We start from the raw sequence: 16,025 nt of genomic DNA on the forward strand, positions 1-16,025 counted from the left end.
AAAACTAAGGCTCTCATTTGCAATTTCAATGATCCTTCCCTCTTCACTCACTTATGGAGTGAGGTTGGAGCAATAACTTTCTAGGAGTTAGATTTCTTCCTTTCCATTATGGTACTTTTACTCTAATAATCTTTTTGACTGTTGCAACATTCCCGAGATATAGAATGATAAATACCCTCTGTGATTTCCTATTTGAATATTTATTTTGGTGCTTTCATATTAGTGATACTTGACGTTTTACTGTATCTGGTAGAGGCAACATGTCTTGGTGGCGATTTTGAATACAGTGCCCGATATGAAAGATCTTTTGCCGAAACGCTTTTTAGTTTTTAAAGATATATCGAACGAGGTACCACTCACCCCTTGCTTCCATTTAAAATTAAAGTTGGGCCCCGGGAACCCATGCAGGGGGCGGCCCTGGATGGCACCGCGACATATATATATATATATATATATATATATATATATATATATATATATATATATATATATATATATATAGAGAGAGAGAGAGAGAGAGAGAGAGAGAGAGAGTTCTATTTGCATCAGCAGTGGATTTTGTTTCGGAAGAGGCTTGAGGAACAAGTAAGAAACATTTGCGTTGTACGTGCAATGCAAAAAATGATCACAAATTTATTTCGGGAGGGGTTTGAACCTAATAACCACCCCCTAAATACTCCACTGTACATCAGTCAACCGTTCTTATATTACCTAACACACCAACGGAACAAATTTTGAGTGAAGGCAATTTTAGTATCTATCAATATCAATATTCGAGACGAGACCGAGACTTTCGAGACTGACCTAAGTCTCGTCTCAATTTATAGAAGTCTGTCTCGGTCTCGTCTCGGTATTTAAAAGTCCGTCTCGGTCTCGTCTCGGTATATAAAAGTCCGTCTCGGTCTCGGTACCATCCCTAACCTCACCCCATAGTTCTTGGATTAATTCACGGGCTAATCATGTTAAGTGGTCCTAATGATGTCACAGTGTGAGTGGAACGCTTCATGAGGATCGCCTTGAGTAAAGATACACCTCGTGTAGCCGTTGATACACAGTCGGTCAGGAGACATGGAGTCTAGAGGCTACTGCAAGATCTCGAACTAATGCAGTTGCATTGCTGTGGTTAGACGTTGTTAAGCATTTAATGTCACATAACGGCCCTCATGCTGTGTTGTGGTACATCAGCCACCAGCCTCATATTGCGTATGTTTTTGCCGTCCTGGAATCGTTCACAGTACGAAATTACACTATGAACCATATTCAACCTCACCTTCAGCTTGTTAACGGTGCTTCGTTTCTAATCTTCTGACTAGGGATGGCCACAAAGTTCCGGTTCCGGCGGAACCGGTTCCGCGAGGAACCGGTTATCGGAGATCCGGTTTTCAGAACCGGTTCCGGACCTGGATCCGAAAACCCGGTTCCAGACCTGGATCCGAAAACCCGGTTCCAAAACCGGATCTTAAGAACCGGTTCCAGATCTGGATCTGAAAATCCAGTTCCAGAACCGGATCTTAGGAACAGGTTCCAGATCTGGATCTGAAAACCCGGTTCCAGAACCGGTTCCAGATCTGGATCTGAAAACCCGGTTCCAGAACCGGATCTTAGGAACCGGTTCCAGACCTGGATCTGAAAGCCCCCAAAGACCCGTAAAGGAAGAACAAAGTTCACCTTCAAAAATAATGCAAGAGGACCATGCACTTGTGCCTTCCCCGCCCAGACCCGCTTGTGCCCCCCAAAAAGTTTTGGTCCACCAGTGGGTGTTTAGCCAAATGAGTTGGCCAGTTTGCCTGTTTAGCCAATGAGTTTGCCAGTTACCCACTTTATTTAGCCAAATGAGACAAGCTGCCGCCGCCTGGGCGCCTGCCTGTCGCTTCCACCATTTCATCTAGCACACTGTTCACAGCTTGCCAGCAGCTCGCGTTTAGCGTAGGGATGGTAACAAAGTTTCGGTTTCAGCGGAACCGGTTCCGCGAGGAACCGGTTCTGTTTCAGAACCGGTTCCAGACCTGGATCCGAAGAACCGGTTTTTGACCTGGATCCGAAGAACCGGTTCTTGACCTGGATCCGAAGAACCGGTTCTAGACCTGGATCCGAAGAACCGGTTCTAAACCTGGATCCGAAAAACCGGTTCCGGAACCGGATCTTCAAGAACCGGACCTGTTCAGACCCGAAAACCGGTTCCACCAGGAACCGGTTCTGGCCATCTCTACTTCTGACCACGCGTAACGTAATCCAGACATTTTCTTTGAATCATCCTCTATGCATTAGAAATGTACCCATCTAACGAAACATTTCAGTACTGAGCTGACCTTGCATGTATCACTTGCCAATGATTAATTAATGATCCTCATAGAGAATACCTATGTCGCTCATGGGTTTCAATCTACGTTATTACGTTATTCATGTAACATGTGTTTCCTGACATCCACAAAATCACATTTTGTGCCATAGTGTCTCGGGTTTCAGACAAGCAAATATTAAAAAAATCCTAACTTCTGAGCATAAGTATGCGTAAACTAAAGATTTAACTTTATTTCATGAAGCAAATTTCTTACGGTTATTGACTGGAATAGGAAAGTGAAAAAGAAATGTTAAAATAAAATTGATTTAATTACATCTGAATGAAGCTATCACAACATTTGTTATGATATAGTCAGATACTTTACTTATCTCCTTGTTCTTTCCCCCTCCCCCACCCCGCAATCTAGCAAAGTATCAACGAAAGAACTTAATTCTACTATTTTGTCATTTTGATTTTTTATTAAATATTATTTTAGTTCTGACTTATTCTTTGGTAAGTAAGAATAACATTCGTAAAAACTGGGATTTCTTGATTCCATATACGAGTACGTAAATTGACATTCGCTTTTATATGATTTTGTAAATAATTTCGTAACGTAAGAAGAATGGAACATTAATTCACTATTGGAGACATCAGAAGAGTCACCATAGTTTTTTTATCTGTCGATCTTTCTGTCATAACTTTTCTATTAGAACCAAAGAAAGTAATTGAAACTAAACATCTCTTTTAAAAAATTATGTTCTGTATTATCCTAGAAGTACGATTAATAATATATTACTCATAAGCTAGGAGAGGGAAGAGAGATACAAGTCAAATCTACTGGGTAACCAAGACAAAAAAAAAAAGAAGAAAAGAAAAAAAGCACTGACGCGATCTAGTGTTCAACGACTATTTATACTGTACTCGACACAATTTTCCTGTATTTGTAACACGAACAATATGGTATATAAAGTTGATATATGTATATGGTATAGAACTAATTTTATTGTAGATGTAAAATGTACTTACCTTTACATAGGGCACTCTCAGGACATCATTGTTCATAATTATATGAAGTATTACTAATCCCAAAACCATAAGAGAACAAGCTACGGTGCGAGATAAGATAGCTGAAATAATAAAATTCAGATCATTGCTTATACAGTAATGATGAATAATTATTGCAGACAGGCTCATAGGTAGCAGCGAACTTGTAGGGAGAACACTGTATTTTGGAAATGTGTTCGATATAATTTACGGAGAAGAGAAGGTTTAGAAATACCATATTCCGTTCCTCCACAAGCTGCTCTTGCTGCGAGCTTTTCTGTAGATAACTAAATTCATTTTGACTTTTTTAATTAAAAGTACTATTTAATTTTTTTTTATTTTCTAGCTTACACTATAAATATTCATAGATAAGTGTGATGACACATCTATCTACAATTGCGAAATCCTTATGATAGATATTGTTTTTCTTTCTAGATCTAAAAAAAAATCTAAAGTAAATGAAAAAAGTTCCTTCGAATATAATGTTTAAAGATTAACGCTGCCGGTCCAGAAGATGAACTTTTGTCTCTCACCCATATCTACATACACAGCACTTCATTGTAAGTTGTTCCTTTAGCTGTACTATTATTACTCTTGTATCTAAAACATAAACATCAAACTTACCTTTTGTATCCGTCCAGAACACAATGTAGGCGCATAGCACAAAAAGAAGAGAGGGAGCCATTCCAGCAATTACATAGTATTCTGAGTTTCTTGCTATAACTAACCGCAATTCCAACACTGAAAATGCTCCTAGAAAAACAAGAGTAACAAATAAAGCCTCTAAGAAAGAGAAAAATAGAAGTAAAATTTGTAAAAGTATTTAAATTTTACAACGGAACATGCAGGGCAATTAGTAATAACGTAAATCGTAGTATTATACCTATAAGAATATCCATACTAAGAATGATTACTATTATTATTTTCTTCAAATAGTACAGACTTATGTGCATTATGATATATACAACTCGCTATCCAAAAAATTTTTAAAATGAAACGAGACTAAAAATTTTATATAAAGAATAAAGTAGGTCCTGTCTCTTCATTTTCCTCTCTGTTCCATCTTCCTGTGTCATATCGTTTAAGAATTATTGAGCTTTTGGAAGTCAGAATTGAGAAACCACAGATACACGTTTTGTTCGATGACCTTCTGACATCATCTCCGCAACACCATAATTCCATTGCTGTAGAACTGTGGTTTCTGGTCAAAATTATTGACAAGATTTTCATAAGCTTCTTAATACCATTCAGGAAGTTATGCGGAAACCAAATCCAATAATTGTTTGACGATGTCAAGTCCGGCCTTTGCGGTGGATGTATTAAAACCTCCAAATCAATTTCTCTTAATAGCTGACGGGTCATTAAAAATTTATGCGATCTGGCGTTGTCAACATGGTATAAAACACCCTTTCTAATGACAAATTCCGTCCATTTCTTTTGACTTGCTAGGCACACTCGCGCTAATTGTCGACAGTACAGTTCCGAGCCTACCGTTCTGGCCTGTAGAGACCTGCACGGGCCGGGCTTGGGCGAGCCGACTCTGTTATTTCTTTGGGCCGGCCGACACTGATTTCTCTTCAGATCGGGCCGGGCTGGGGCCGATTAATTGCAATTCTTTAATAATTATTGACTTTCGTTAAACGGTAATTGGAATAAAGCCAAACGTTGAAGAAGTGTGCCCGTGAAAAATGTTACAAAGAATGCAATAGCTATTTACAGTTTGTGTTGCTTAGCAGCTCCACTTTTGATTGCAGGCATTGCGCAGTAAATTGAGCTCTGACCTTGATCTTCACTGAACCCAAATTGCTTGTCGCTAAACAATATTGCTATCGTCACTTTATGCTAAAATCAATTTAGTTAGATTTTTGTTACAGGAGATGGAGTTTTTGTTCTCTCGATGACAGACAAAGTTCTAGGAGGCAATGGTACCATTCGGGAGGCAAGTGTCAGGTTGTCAACCAGTTTAGAAAGTGTTTCTGAGGGTTAGGTCAAGTTTAATACTAAATTTCGAAAGATTGGGGCTCGAGCTAAATTTTTTAAAAATTTATCGGACCGGGGTCGGCCCAAAAACTTTTAAAATTTGTCGGGCCCGGGCCGGGCTTGGGCCAAGAATTTTAAAAAAACTTATCGGGCCGGGTCGGGCTCGGGCCGAAATTCTCCAAAACTTTTCGGGCCCGGGCTGGGTCGGGCCTAGGTACATTCAGGCTGGATTGGGCTCGGGCCGAAAAATTCGGCCCGTGCAGGTCTCTACTGGCCTGCGGCAGCAGCATGTGATGCATGATACCCTTTCAGTCTCATCAAGCGCATATCTTAACCTTCCTGAGCATCAGTTAGAGTCAACCCAGACTCTGGAGCTTTTCCTCGCTTCAACCACGACCTATTTGGAAAGTTGTTGCTATAGAATATCCACTTTTCATCACTCGCGATCAACCCTTCAGAAATTGCTTGGAGCTTGTTATGTTTCAATAGATTCGCAGATAGAAAATTCACTTACCTAAAAGTCGATGAAAATGAATGGTCGAATGAATTATTAATTTGCTTTAGCAAGGGATGGCTGGTTAAACAGCTGTTAAAAAAAATTGTTTAAACCAATAAACGAAAAATGTTCATAAAAGTGTAAGTGTTCGTCAAATCTTGATGAACACACATTTGTGAGTTATCACGTTTCACTCCCATATAATATTCGTATTATATTCAGACCTAAATTTCCCATTCATTACTCAAAGAGATTATACTACAAAAGCAACTTGTTAATATATAAGTTTATGAATGTTCCTTTTGTGATTTTTTTTTATAGTTCGTTATTATTGTTATGCAACTGCAATCAAAAGAAAATTCTAAATATTGTTTCGTTTTAATAATGTTTAGTTTACTGTTGATAAAATGCATTGAAATGCCGTACTTTTTTTGGAGGGATCATACAAACCTGACGAGAGGCATTTATTGAAATCAGAAGTGTCTTTGGTATCTATTTATGTATAAATGGGTCAGAGCCAAAGTGGACTCAAATAATTCGTATCTTTATTCACTTTTCTTACTGATATGCAAATTAAGTCGTTTTATTTATTTCTTTAACTTGGACTAATAAAAACCGTAGTGAACTAACTTGGACTGAATAAGTTCTTCTGTACTCTGTAATATTTTGAAATTGTCCATATGTAATTTTGTATAATGATTTCACTTGTGCAACGTTTATCTTTTTGTCCTTGTGAAATGACTCTTGAGAATTAGATAATTATATTAACAAGTATATAAAGATCAGTAGTCCTCCGTGAGTGAGTCGACAGACGTATCGCATTTGTGACCAATAAGTCCCGGTTTCGAGTTCAAATGATGGAGGACAATTTCTTGCCGATGTAAGTCGAGAAACGGTTTGCATTCCGCTTTAAACTTACGTGATCCTTTTCATCATAACCCGATTGTTGTACAATAACACCAAGGCGAAACAAACTTATTTCTGTCCATATGTGGTATAAATACATAGAGCAAATTATTTAAACCAAAAAAAAAAAAAAAAACTGGTTTAAACAAACAAAAAGCAGGTTTAAACCAAAAAACCGGATGGTTTGGTTTTTCAATAAAAATCATGGTTTTTGCCAACCTTGCTTTAGCATCAATGGGGATTGAAAGCATACTGAGACTGACAGAAGTATTCGAATAGTATAGTACTTTGCATTGCATGTATTATAAACAACGTAATATTTACTTAATAATGTAGAATTTGTAACCATATAAAGGTTACCATTATGTTTCTCCCAAACTATATTTAATATATTGTAGTGCATATATTTAGCACACAGTCTATACTATATTTATCCTGCGATCCCACTTGTAGGACGACATAAGTTTACAAAAAACTAATTTTTGACGCCATTTTTCCAAGATGGCGGCCAAATCCGGGGTGGTAGAGTGGTGCAAAATTAGTATGTTGTTACGGACACTTATATAAAGAAATAAAATTTGTTCCAACTTTCCACCATTTTTTTCCTTATTCGACCGTAAATCATCCCTTATTGAGTGGCCTATATCTAAACTCCTTCAAACAGAGTGTAGAAATGTGGACTCTGCAGTCAGCAAAAAGATGTACAGTCAATGTCTAAAAGACTATCAGCAGTAATTCGTAGAAAGGAGACGATAACTAAATACTAGCTGTTCTCTTCGAATACTTATGTCCAGATGTAAACAATTTTCTTTCTTTCTGGTAGTGGAAATAAGTATCAGTGCCTTTTCATGAGTTTATATGTTTAGTAGAAGACTCAACATTATTTTATACCAGTTCTATTTACATTTTACATCTACTTTCTTTGCATAACTATAGAAATGATAGAACTATAGTCCTTGTCACCCGAATTGACGTGTGGTATCAGCCAATATACTCGCAGTGTTCTGTTACTAAGCCTTCAGAGAGGAATCTAACCATTCATAATTGTCCACAAATACAAAGAAAATCAATCATGAATGATTTAAATTCTTCCCTGAAGATTTAGTAACAGGACATTGCGAGCTTATTGGCTGATGCCACACGCCAATTCGAGTCACGCGGACTTTAGTAAACATGTTTATATTCGAATACTTATATCGGCCTCTGTACTTGTTTCATTGCATCATGAAAATATTATCGTGTGTCTATTTTAAAAGTATACGATAAATGAAACTAGTTAACTTTTCTTATTACATACTTAGTTTCTGATCCTTTCAAATTACACTCCTAAGTATGTGTGTTAATGGGTATAAAACCGAATTATATTTACAGAATCGATTGAGAGGGTGGCTCAATGGTATAGTGCTCATCTCTGGAGCGACGTTTCCTGTTTTGATTCCCGCCCACGTGAGTTTGTGGTGGACAATATCATATCCGTGGATTTTCTTCGGGTTCTCCCATTCTCATCCACCAATTGTTTCATAATTCACTTACATTAACTCATCCGTCTCCTGAACAATAGCAGCGTGGTGAGACGTACGACTAGAAATTTCATTTCATTTACAGAATCGATTGAGAAACTGATTTACTGCAAGGGCACGCCTACATTGTGGTGGTTGTTGTAGACCAAACTTTTCTGAGGAAAATCCATTCTAAATAGTTCCTAATTTATACTGTATTTATTTAGAACACTGTACGTTTAAATTCTACAAGTGTAAAGCTACTATTTGCGGACAAAGAGGATATTTTTTATCATTGGCTGCACCAATAGGTCATATTTCTTACCTGTAGGCCTGGCTTCTGTTACTGTGTCTCTAGTAACTTCAATAACTCGGAATTCCACCAAATCAAGGGTTGGTAATACGTCAAATGGAATAATTTCCCATCTCAACTGGACTTCTTCCACGGGAAATCTGTCTACAAAACATCTGATTTTAGATATTTGAAAATAAAATATTGGAAGGACGTTATTTCTTCACAAATGAAATATCGATACCTATAGAGAGTTAATCTGTCTCATGCAGTGGCAGTTCTTGAAGGGAACTACATTAGTGAAAATTAAAAGTTACTACAAGCTAGTTATTATTATTACTACAAGCTAATGAAAGAACATTTATCTAATGAACCGATTTTTGTATACAAAATCAGTACATCAGATATATATTTTTTTTAAATCAGTACATCAGATAAATTTTCTTCCTTTATTTTACACAGACATAAGTTTAATATTTACCAATATAACTTATCCCAAGAGCCACCTCTAGGTATATTTATTGTAATTTCTTGTTTCTCGTTTCACCCATGTTTTCTTGATTTTCTGTTCTTATATTTAAGAATTTACCTTTCACATTTGCTTAGTTTTCTGATCTTAGAGTTACAATAGTGTAGCCTACAATTTTTATAAAGGAAAACCAATGAGGGACCTTCTCTTCGCAGAGGAAGAACAAAGTTTATGGAAAATATTTTAAAGATATGCTTTTTTTAAAAAAAAAAATTCAAAACAGCCTATTTGCTAATGCAAATTTGGTTCACTGGGGTTACGTAAAACCTCACGCAATTGCTCCTAATTAACTTTTCCTTCAATGTCTTTTCGTAGTTTCGAAACAGCCAAATCTATTTCTCGCATGAGGTCCAAATTTCTTGACTATGCTGAGCGCTTCGAAAGAAATTAATAATAATAATGGAGAATCATTTAATCAACCTACGTATTGCTCAGAGTAGAAATTATATAAACTAGCATAAATTACCCGCTTCGCTGGGTTAATTAAGAAAAATAGTAACATGTTCTGTTAGTCAGTCACTTTTTACTATTATTAAAACGCTCTCTGGTATCGGTCATTTTCGATCATTTATATCCCCTCCCATAGTTTTTGCAGGGCTGAATTTGGATTATCACTGTTCATCTCAGCGACCTCAAAAACTATAGATTCGACACTAATATCGGTCATTTTCGATCATTTGTAAATGTCTTTCCCTTCCTTTAAATTACATCATCAAAGTGATATGAGAAAAATCATCTCAGGTTTAAACTTCATATAGGTTGAAAATTTGATCGAGATCGGCCCGGTGCTTCCAGATTTATTATGTTTTATTTATTTTTATATATTTCCCCCCCCTACCTTCTCCCATAAGTTCTATCGTCAAAATGAATAGATAAATACCATACCTCATCTATGTTGAAAATATGATCGAGATCGGTCAGGTGGTCCAAGAGTGAAGTCACATAGACAGTTCTTCACTTTTTATTTTTATTTATTTATTTATTTTGCATATATCTCCCCCTCTCCTACGATGCACCGTTAAAGTTAAATGTTAAAAATTATCCCAAGCCCGAACGTCATCTATGTTGAAAATTTGATCGAGATCGGTTGGATGGTTCAAGAGTTATTAAGTTGTATTTATTTTTATATATCTGTCCCCTCCCCTAAGTTCTACCGTCAAAGTGATATGATAAAAACCACCCCAGGTCAGAACTTTATCCATATTGAATGTCTGATTAAGATCGGTCCTGTGGTTAAAGTGTGATGAAGTCACAAAGACAGTAACTTTCATTTTTATTATTTTTAATATCTTCCCCCCCCCCCCAGGGTGCACCGTAAAAGCTAAATGACGAAAACATCCCAGGCCCGAACCTTATCTATGTTGAAAGTTTGATCAAGATCGATGTGGTGGTTCAAGAGTTATTAAGTTTTATTTATTTTTATATATCTGTCCCATCCCCTTCCCCAACCCTAAGTTCTACCGTTAAAGTGATATGATAAAAAACACCTCATCTCTGAACCTCATCTATGTTGAAAATTTGGTTAAGATCGGTCGGGTGGTTTTAAACGTGATGAAGTCACAAAGACAGTCCCTTTTATTTTTATATTTTTGACATATATCTTCCACTCCCCCTCCCCTTCGTTGCACTGTAAAAGTGAAGTGAAGGAAACATCTCAGGGCCGAATCTTGTCTATGTTGAAAGTTTGATCGAGATCGGTCGGGTGGTTCAAGAGTTATTAAGTTTTATTCATTTTCATATATTTTCCCTCCTCTCCTCCCCCTCTCCTAAGATCTACTGTCAAAATGAAATGATAAAAATCTTCTCAGGTTTGAACTTCATATATGTTGAAAATTTGATTTAGATCGATCGGGTGGTTCAAAAGTTATTAATTCACAAACATAGTCACTTTTATTTTTATATTTATTAACTTTTGTATATCTCCCCCTCCATCCTATCCTCTACGCTGCTCCATCAGAGTGAAATGATAAAAATCGTGCCAGTCCTGAACCTTATCTACATTGAAAATTTAATCAAGATCAGTTGGGTGGTTCAATAGTTATTAAGTTTTATTTATTTTTTTCTATCACCCTCCTCCCTCTCCCCTAAGTTCTACCGTCAAAGTAAATAGCTAAGAACACTCCCAAGCCAGAACCGAATCAACATTGAAAATTTGATCGAGATCGATTGCGCTGTTCAAGAGATTAAGAGTTACAAGCATAGTCACTTCCAATTTTATAATATAGATTATATGTCACAGTCTAGAACATATAGAAAATGTTCGCATAAAATTTTAACAGCAGCGCAAGAAAGCGTTTAACCTCTCTTTTCATGCTCTCAGATGTTGAGTTTCGGAAAATTCTGTCATATTCATGGTCAAGAATCTGAGGAGCACAGTGCAATATTTCATTTACCTATGCCAAATTGTTTCGAATATCTAGTGAACGACAGAAAAAGTTTCAAGCCCGCTTTCCGCCTTAGGCATCGCATTCAGTGTTTCTTTCAGAAAAGAATGGTAGGGCACACTTAATATTCGGAAGGGCACATATTACTTTCACACTGTACTATTCTATTTATTATTATATTATAGACGTAATATTTTGATCTCCTCCGGGGGCAGTGCTCCCCAAAAACATGTCTGGAAGAAACACTGGTCGCATTTCGTTAAACTCTGTTTTATCCTCAGCCTCGAGCTCAATGAGAACTTATACTAAATTTCAAGCTCCTACTCCTAACTGTTTCGGAGATGTTTGAATGAAGAGAAATCTTTCAAATCGCTTTTCCTCTCTTCTTGAAACTCTGTATTATTCTTCAGCATATAATTTCAAGTTCCTACATCCAAGAATTTAGGAGTTTCAGTAAAGGTCAAAGAAAAGGTTCAGCGCCACTTTTTTTCTAGTAAGACACACTCTTTGTAAAACTCAGACTTATTCAAGGGAGCAGGTGAAGAATTGTTACCTCTTACCAGAACTTGAAACACCAGAAGGACAGAAATGTATCTCGCATTTTCGCTAGTAATCTAATTTCCGATAATAATTTCCATAAATTTTCTTTGCCGTCTACTCTATTTCCAATCTCCGGTTATAGGGTGTGGTATTACGAACCGAAGAGGCATTTAAAGGCAAACAATGGGTTTTATAGGGAAGATTTATCACAAATTGTATGCGAGATCAAAATAGAATATTCTATCATAAAGAAAAGACGATGCTATGCTATGTTTTTTCTTTTTCGTTCGCCGTTCACTTTGTTAACAAATTATAATCATAGATACATCACATTTTCCGATCTAATTTTTCGTTTGCGTAGTGCTTCTATGATTTTGCTTAGTAAACTGCGATGCGATACCGCTTATATAAAATACAGTATTGATATATATCGAGTGGCGGTTGGTACTTTGGAATTGAGGTTTTTAGGTAAACCAATTAAGTTCTGTTATAATTATATAGCCAATTCTTCTTTTCTTTTGCTTCGTTTAAAGTGAAAATACTTTTCAAAGAAAATTTTATGTATAAAAGAAAAATTTTGTAACAGATAAATCACTTCCGACTCATTATAGTAAACGATTTTTTCTACTGTTCAACTCAAAGGTTGGTACATTAGCAATTATCTGTAGTTGCTATTGCGTTAAAAAAATAAGTTTGGATGTTTAATAACACACAGTATTTATCGACATACGCCACTTTTATCAATATTTTGATTAGTAGGAACATGGCCACTACTGAAGAGGGTGGCCAAGAATTCTAATAAGTGAACCTGGCCCCTAAAGCTCCGCCACCGTATAGTCTATACTTCAATACTAGGAGTTCTTCTTAACATGTAAAAGTTTATCATTATTTTTTTTAATGGCTACAAATTAAATTCTAAATGGCACAATACTTGAAGTGTAGTTTTTCTTTTCTTTTTTTTTTCTTTTACTCGTTATACTGAATATATATAAATGCCGGGATAATCCTTCACATAATGGTCCCAGGCTGCTTCCTTCCTTCCCCATTCCCCGAGTAGTGTGATCGTCGAGGGACATCACCCCTCATACGTGACTAGCAAACATGGCCATAGATGCCGAAAGCCCAGGAATTTTATTCCTAATCTTAGTTATCTTCCAAGAGGAAAAGTCGTGTTGATATGATGAACAAAAACTTGAAGAAAAAATTCTAGATGCGTAAGATAGCTTAAGATTTAATTTTATTAAATAAGTGTAGATATCAGTTTCAATACGTACATATATTTTATTTTTAGTTGCTTTTCTCATTTACGACAAAAAAAAAGTTTGATAGAGATTCATAATTTAATGAAAAAACCAGTAAAATTTAGTATTTGAAACAAAGTAACTTTATATCAATCATAACATGCAATTTGCAATTAAAAATTATGACATTACTCACAAGTTGTGATTCGCAGCATACAGGTTTGTATGTCAAACGGAAAACTTCGAAAATCTTTTGTACATTCCACATTAATTGTCATCCTACAATAAAAGTAACGTTATTACTACAAACAATGTTTCGTAAAATAAGGCGAGATATTGATGTGCAATATTAAGGTTAATACAGTATGAGTATGTAGGTTTACCGACTTTATTTTAAAAAAAAGGAAGGAAAACTTGTTACGAGCATACTGCTAGTGTGAATGAATTAAAAAATTCTGAGATTTAAAACATTTTACTGCGCGAGAAAGCTATATTTACATCTTTGGTTGTAGCCAGAACTTCGGGAGTATTCCTTACACAATCTACAAATTCTCTGCAAGAATTGCCAAAATCCATAGTGATCTGTAATTCAGCTTTCTATAAATCTAAATTACATCGATTCCTATTATCAATCTATTTGTTGTTTGTATAAGAAAAAAAAAATGTTCTCTGTGAGTACTAGATGCTGGAATGCTCAGGACAAAAACAAGAATGTTGTTAAACTCCTGAGAATTACTTATTTCCTCTTTGACTCTGTCATTGCATATGCTTCTTAAGGAAAAAAACAAAGTATTTATAGATTTTCCTTCATTTATACAGGGCCGTAACTTGTGGGGGCAACTGCCCCCCCCCGGGAAGCTCCCCGCCGTTCGAGGGAGGTCCATTTTAAAACAAAATTTTCTTACTCTATATACGATACGAACATGAAATTATAAAGGTTCACTACATTACATAAACAAAACAGCACACACGCAATGTAAATAAAACAAAAATGAGTGGTGGGCCCATTTCAGTAAAAAGTATTTACTATTAAGGGTCCTAGAAATAATGTTTATTCGTATGGTTTTGACATTTTAGGGGGAGGCAAAAGTCTGGATACACCCCTATAAATTTGAACGGTGTGAGGAATCATAATGTCGTTTGGTATGAGGTGTCTATAGGTAAGGGCACAACTTATAGGCGACAGCGGCGGCTATCGTGAAATCCGCCATCTTAAATTTGGGTTACGTTTTTTAAATGGGAAGGGAGTCATGTCGCGTATCATTTTACACTGCCTTTTTCTGAGGAATACACCTGGGCAATTCGTTTTGCGACATGTTTATTTGTGTAGGAGTTATGACCTGTTGGGACACTTGTCAGAGTCGGCATTACAACATATGCTCAACATGACCTCCATTGCGCTGGATAAACAATTGAAGTCTTTTTTGCTAGTCATGCTGCACACGTCGCAGAGTCTGTGGGTCTACAGAAGCACATGCCTTTTCAATACGCCGGCAGAGATTGGCTACATTATTGACTTTTAGCTCATACACAATTGATTTCAAATAACCCCATAGATAAAAGTCAAGAGGTGTGAAATCAGGAGACCGTGGTAGCCATTCCATAGGACCCCCTCCTATCTATCCAGTGACCTGAAAACTGTTCATCCAGAAACTGTCTGACCTCAGTAGCGTAGGTGCACCGTCCTGTTGAAAGAAAGTTGGGATATCATCCTGTGGATTCAACAACTTTGGAAACACATAATCACGCAGCATGTTAAGATACCTGTCCCCATTCAAGGTTCCATCAATAAACACTAGCCCCACGATTCTTGTATCCCAAATCACACACCAAACCGTTACTTTTCACCACCAGCGCCTTTACAGGGATCCATCCACGAAGGGTTTGCATCTGACCAGTGACCGTGATTCTGTTTATTTACCTCACCTTGCACATGAAAGTTATCTTCGTCACTGAAAACAGCTGCCGTATGAAGTTGGATTACTGTCTCACTGATCCAGAGCCCATTCTGCAAAATGTAACCGCCGATCAGGATCATCCTTCCAGAGATGATGTTGCAACTATAACTTGTACGGGTGCCATTGGTGTGTGTGATTTGGCTGGATTGAACGCTGACTGACACCGGATATTGCTGACAATCGGCGCGTACTGCGATGTGGACTTTTCACAACCGATGTCACAATGGCTGTTGCAGTCTTCTCGTCGGTGACTGTTCTTGGACATCCACTGCGTGGCTTGTCCGCCACAGAACCTGTTGTACGAAATTTGTCCAATAACTAGAAAACTATCATATGTGAAATATCATTATACCTGTCAGGATGCCGGGCATTGAAGTCTGCAGCAATCACTCTGATACTTCGTCCACCACTCATTAACACAATTTCAGTGCGTTCCTTCTGTGTAAGTGCTATTGTGGATCCCCTACAATAATAAAGAAAATTCATCACCTCCTTGCAATTATAATTTTTAACAGATCATAACTCCTACACAAATAAACATATCGCAAAACGGGTGGCACAGATGTATTACTCAGAGAAAAAAAAAGTGTAAAATGATATGCGACATGACCCCCTTCCCGTTTGAAAAACGTAACCCAGATACAAGATTGTGGATTTCAAAATGGCTGCCGCCATAGCTTCTATAAGTTGCACACCCATCTATAGACACCACCCCATACCAAACGACATTATGATTCCTCACACCATTCGACTTTTATAGGGGTGTATCCAGACTTTTGTATTTTAGTATGTAGTAAGTACATTTATTAATATGGTAGTGTTAACTAAGAAAAGTATGTTAAGAGAAAAATCACAAATTGACAGCCGTTGGT

General features: G+C 36.9%; 1 protein-coding gene across 2 annotated transcripts in view; it reads right to left on the bottom strand.

The window, feature by feature from the left end:
• The window catches only part of LOC145675590 (glycine receptor subunit alpha-2-like), a 133,891-nt gene that overhangs the window by 49,917 nt on the left and 67,949 nt on the right, over nt 1-16,025 (bottom strand). Inside the window, exons 5-8 of one of the 2 annotated variants that reach the window (XM_081746120.1) lie at nt 13,392-13,474; nt 8,535-8,666; nt 3,953-4,081; nt 3,311-3,411 (exon numbers count right to left, since the gene is read on the bottom strand). In XM_081746120.1, coding sequence (XP_081602246.1) covers nt 3,311-3,411; nt 3,953-4,081; nt 8,535-8,666; nt 13,392-13,474 — 445 coding nt within the window. The remainder of the gene's footprint in view (nt 1-3,310; nt 3,412-3,952; nt 4,082-8,534; nt 8,667-13,391; nt 13,475-16,025) is intronic. The other variant, XM_081746129.1, reaches the window with a different exon arrangement.

The sequence above is a fragment of the Thermobia domestica genome, chromosome 2 (assembly GCF_964235325.1).
Source record: "Thermobia domestica chromosome 2, izTheDome1.hap1.1, whole genome shotgun sequence".
Taxonomy (NCBI): domain Eukaryota; kingdom Metazoa; phylum Arthropoda; class Insecta; order Zygentoma; family Lepismatidae; genus Thermobia; species Thermobia domestica.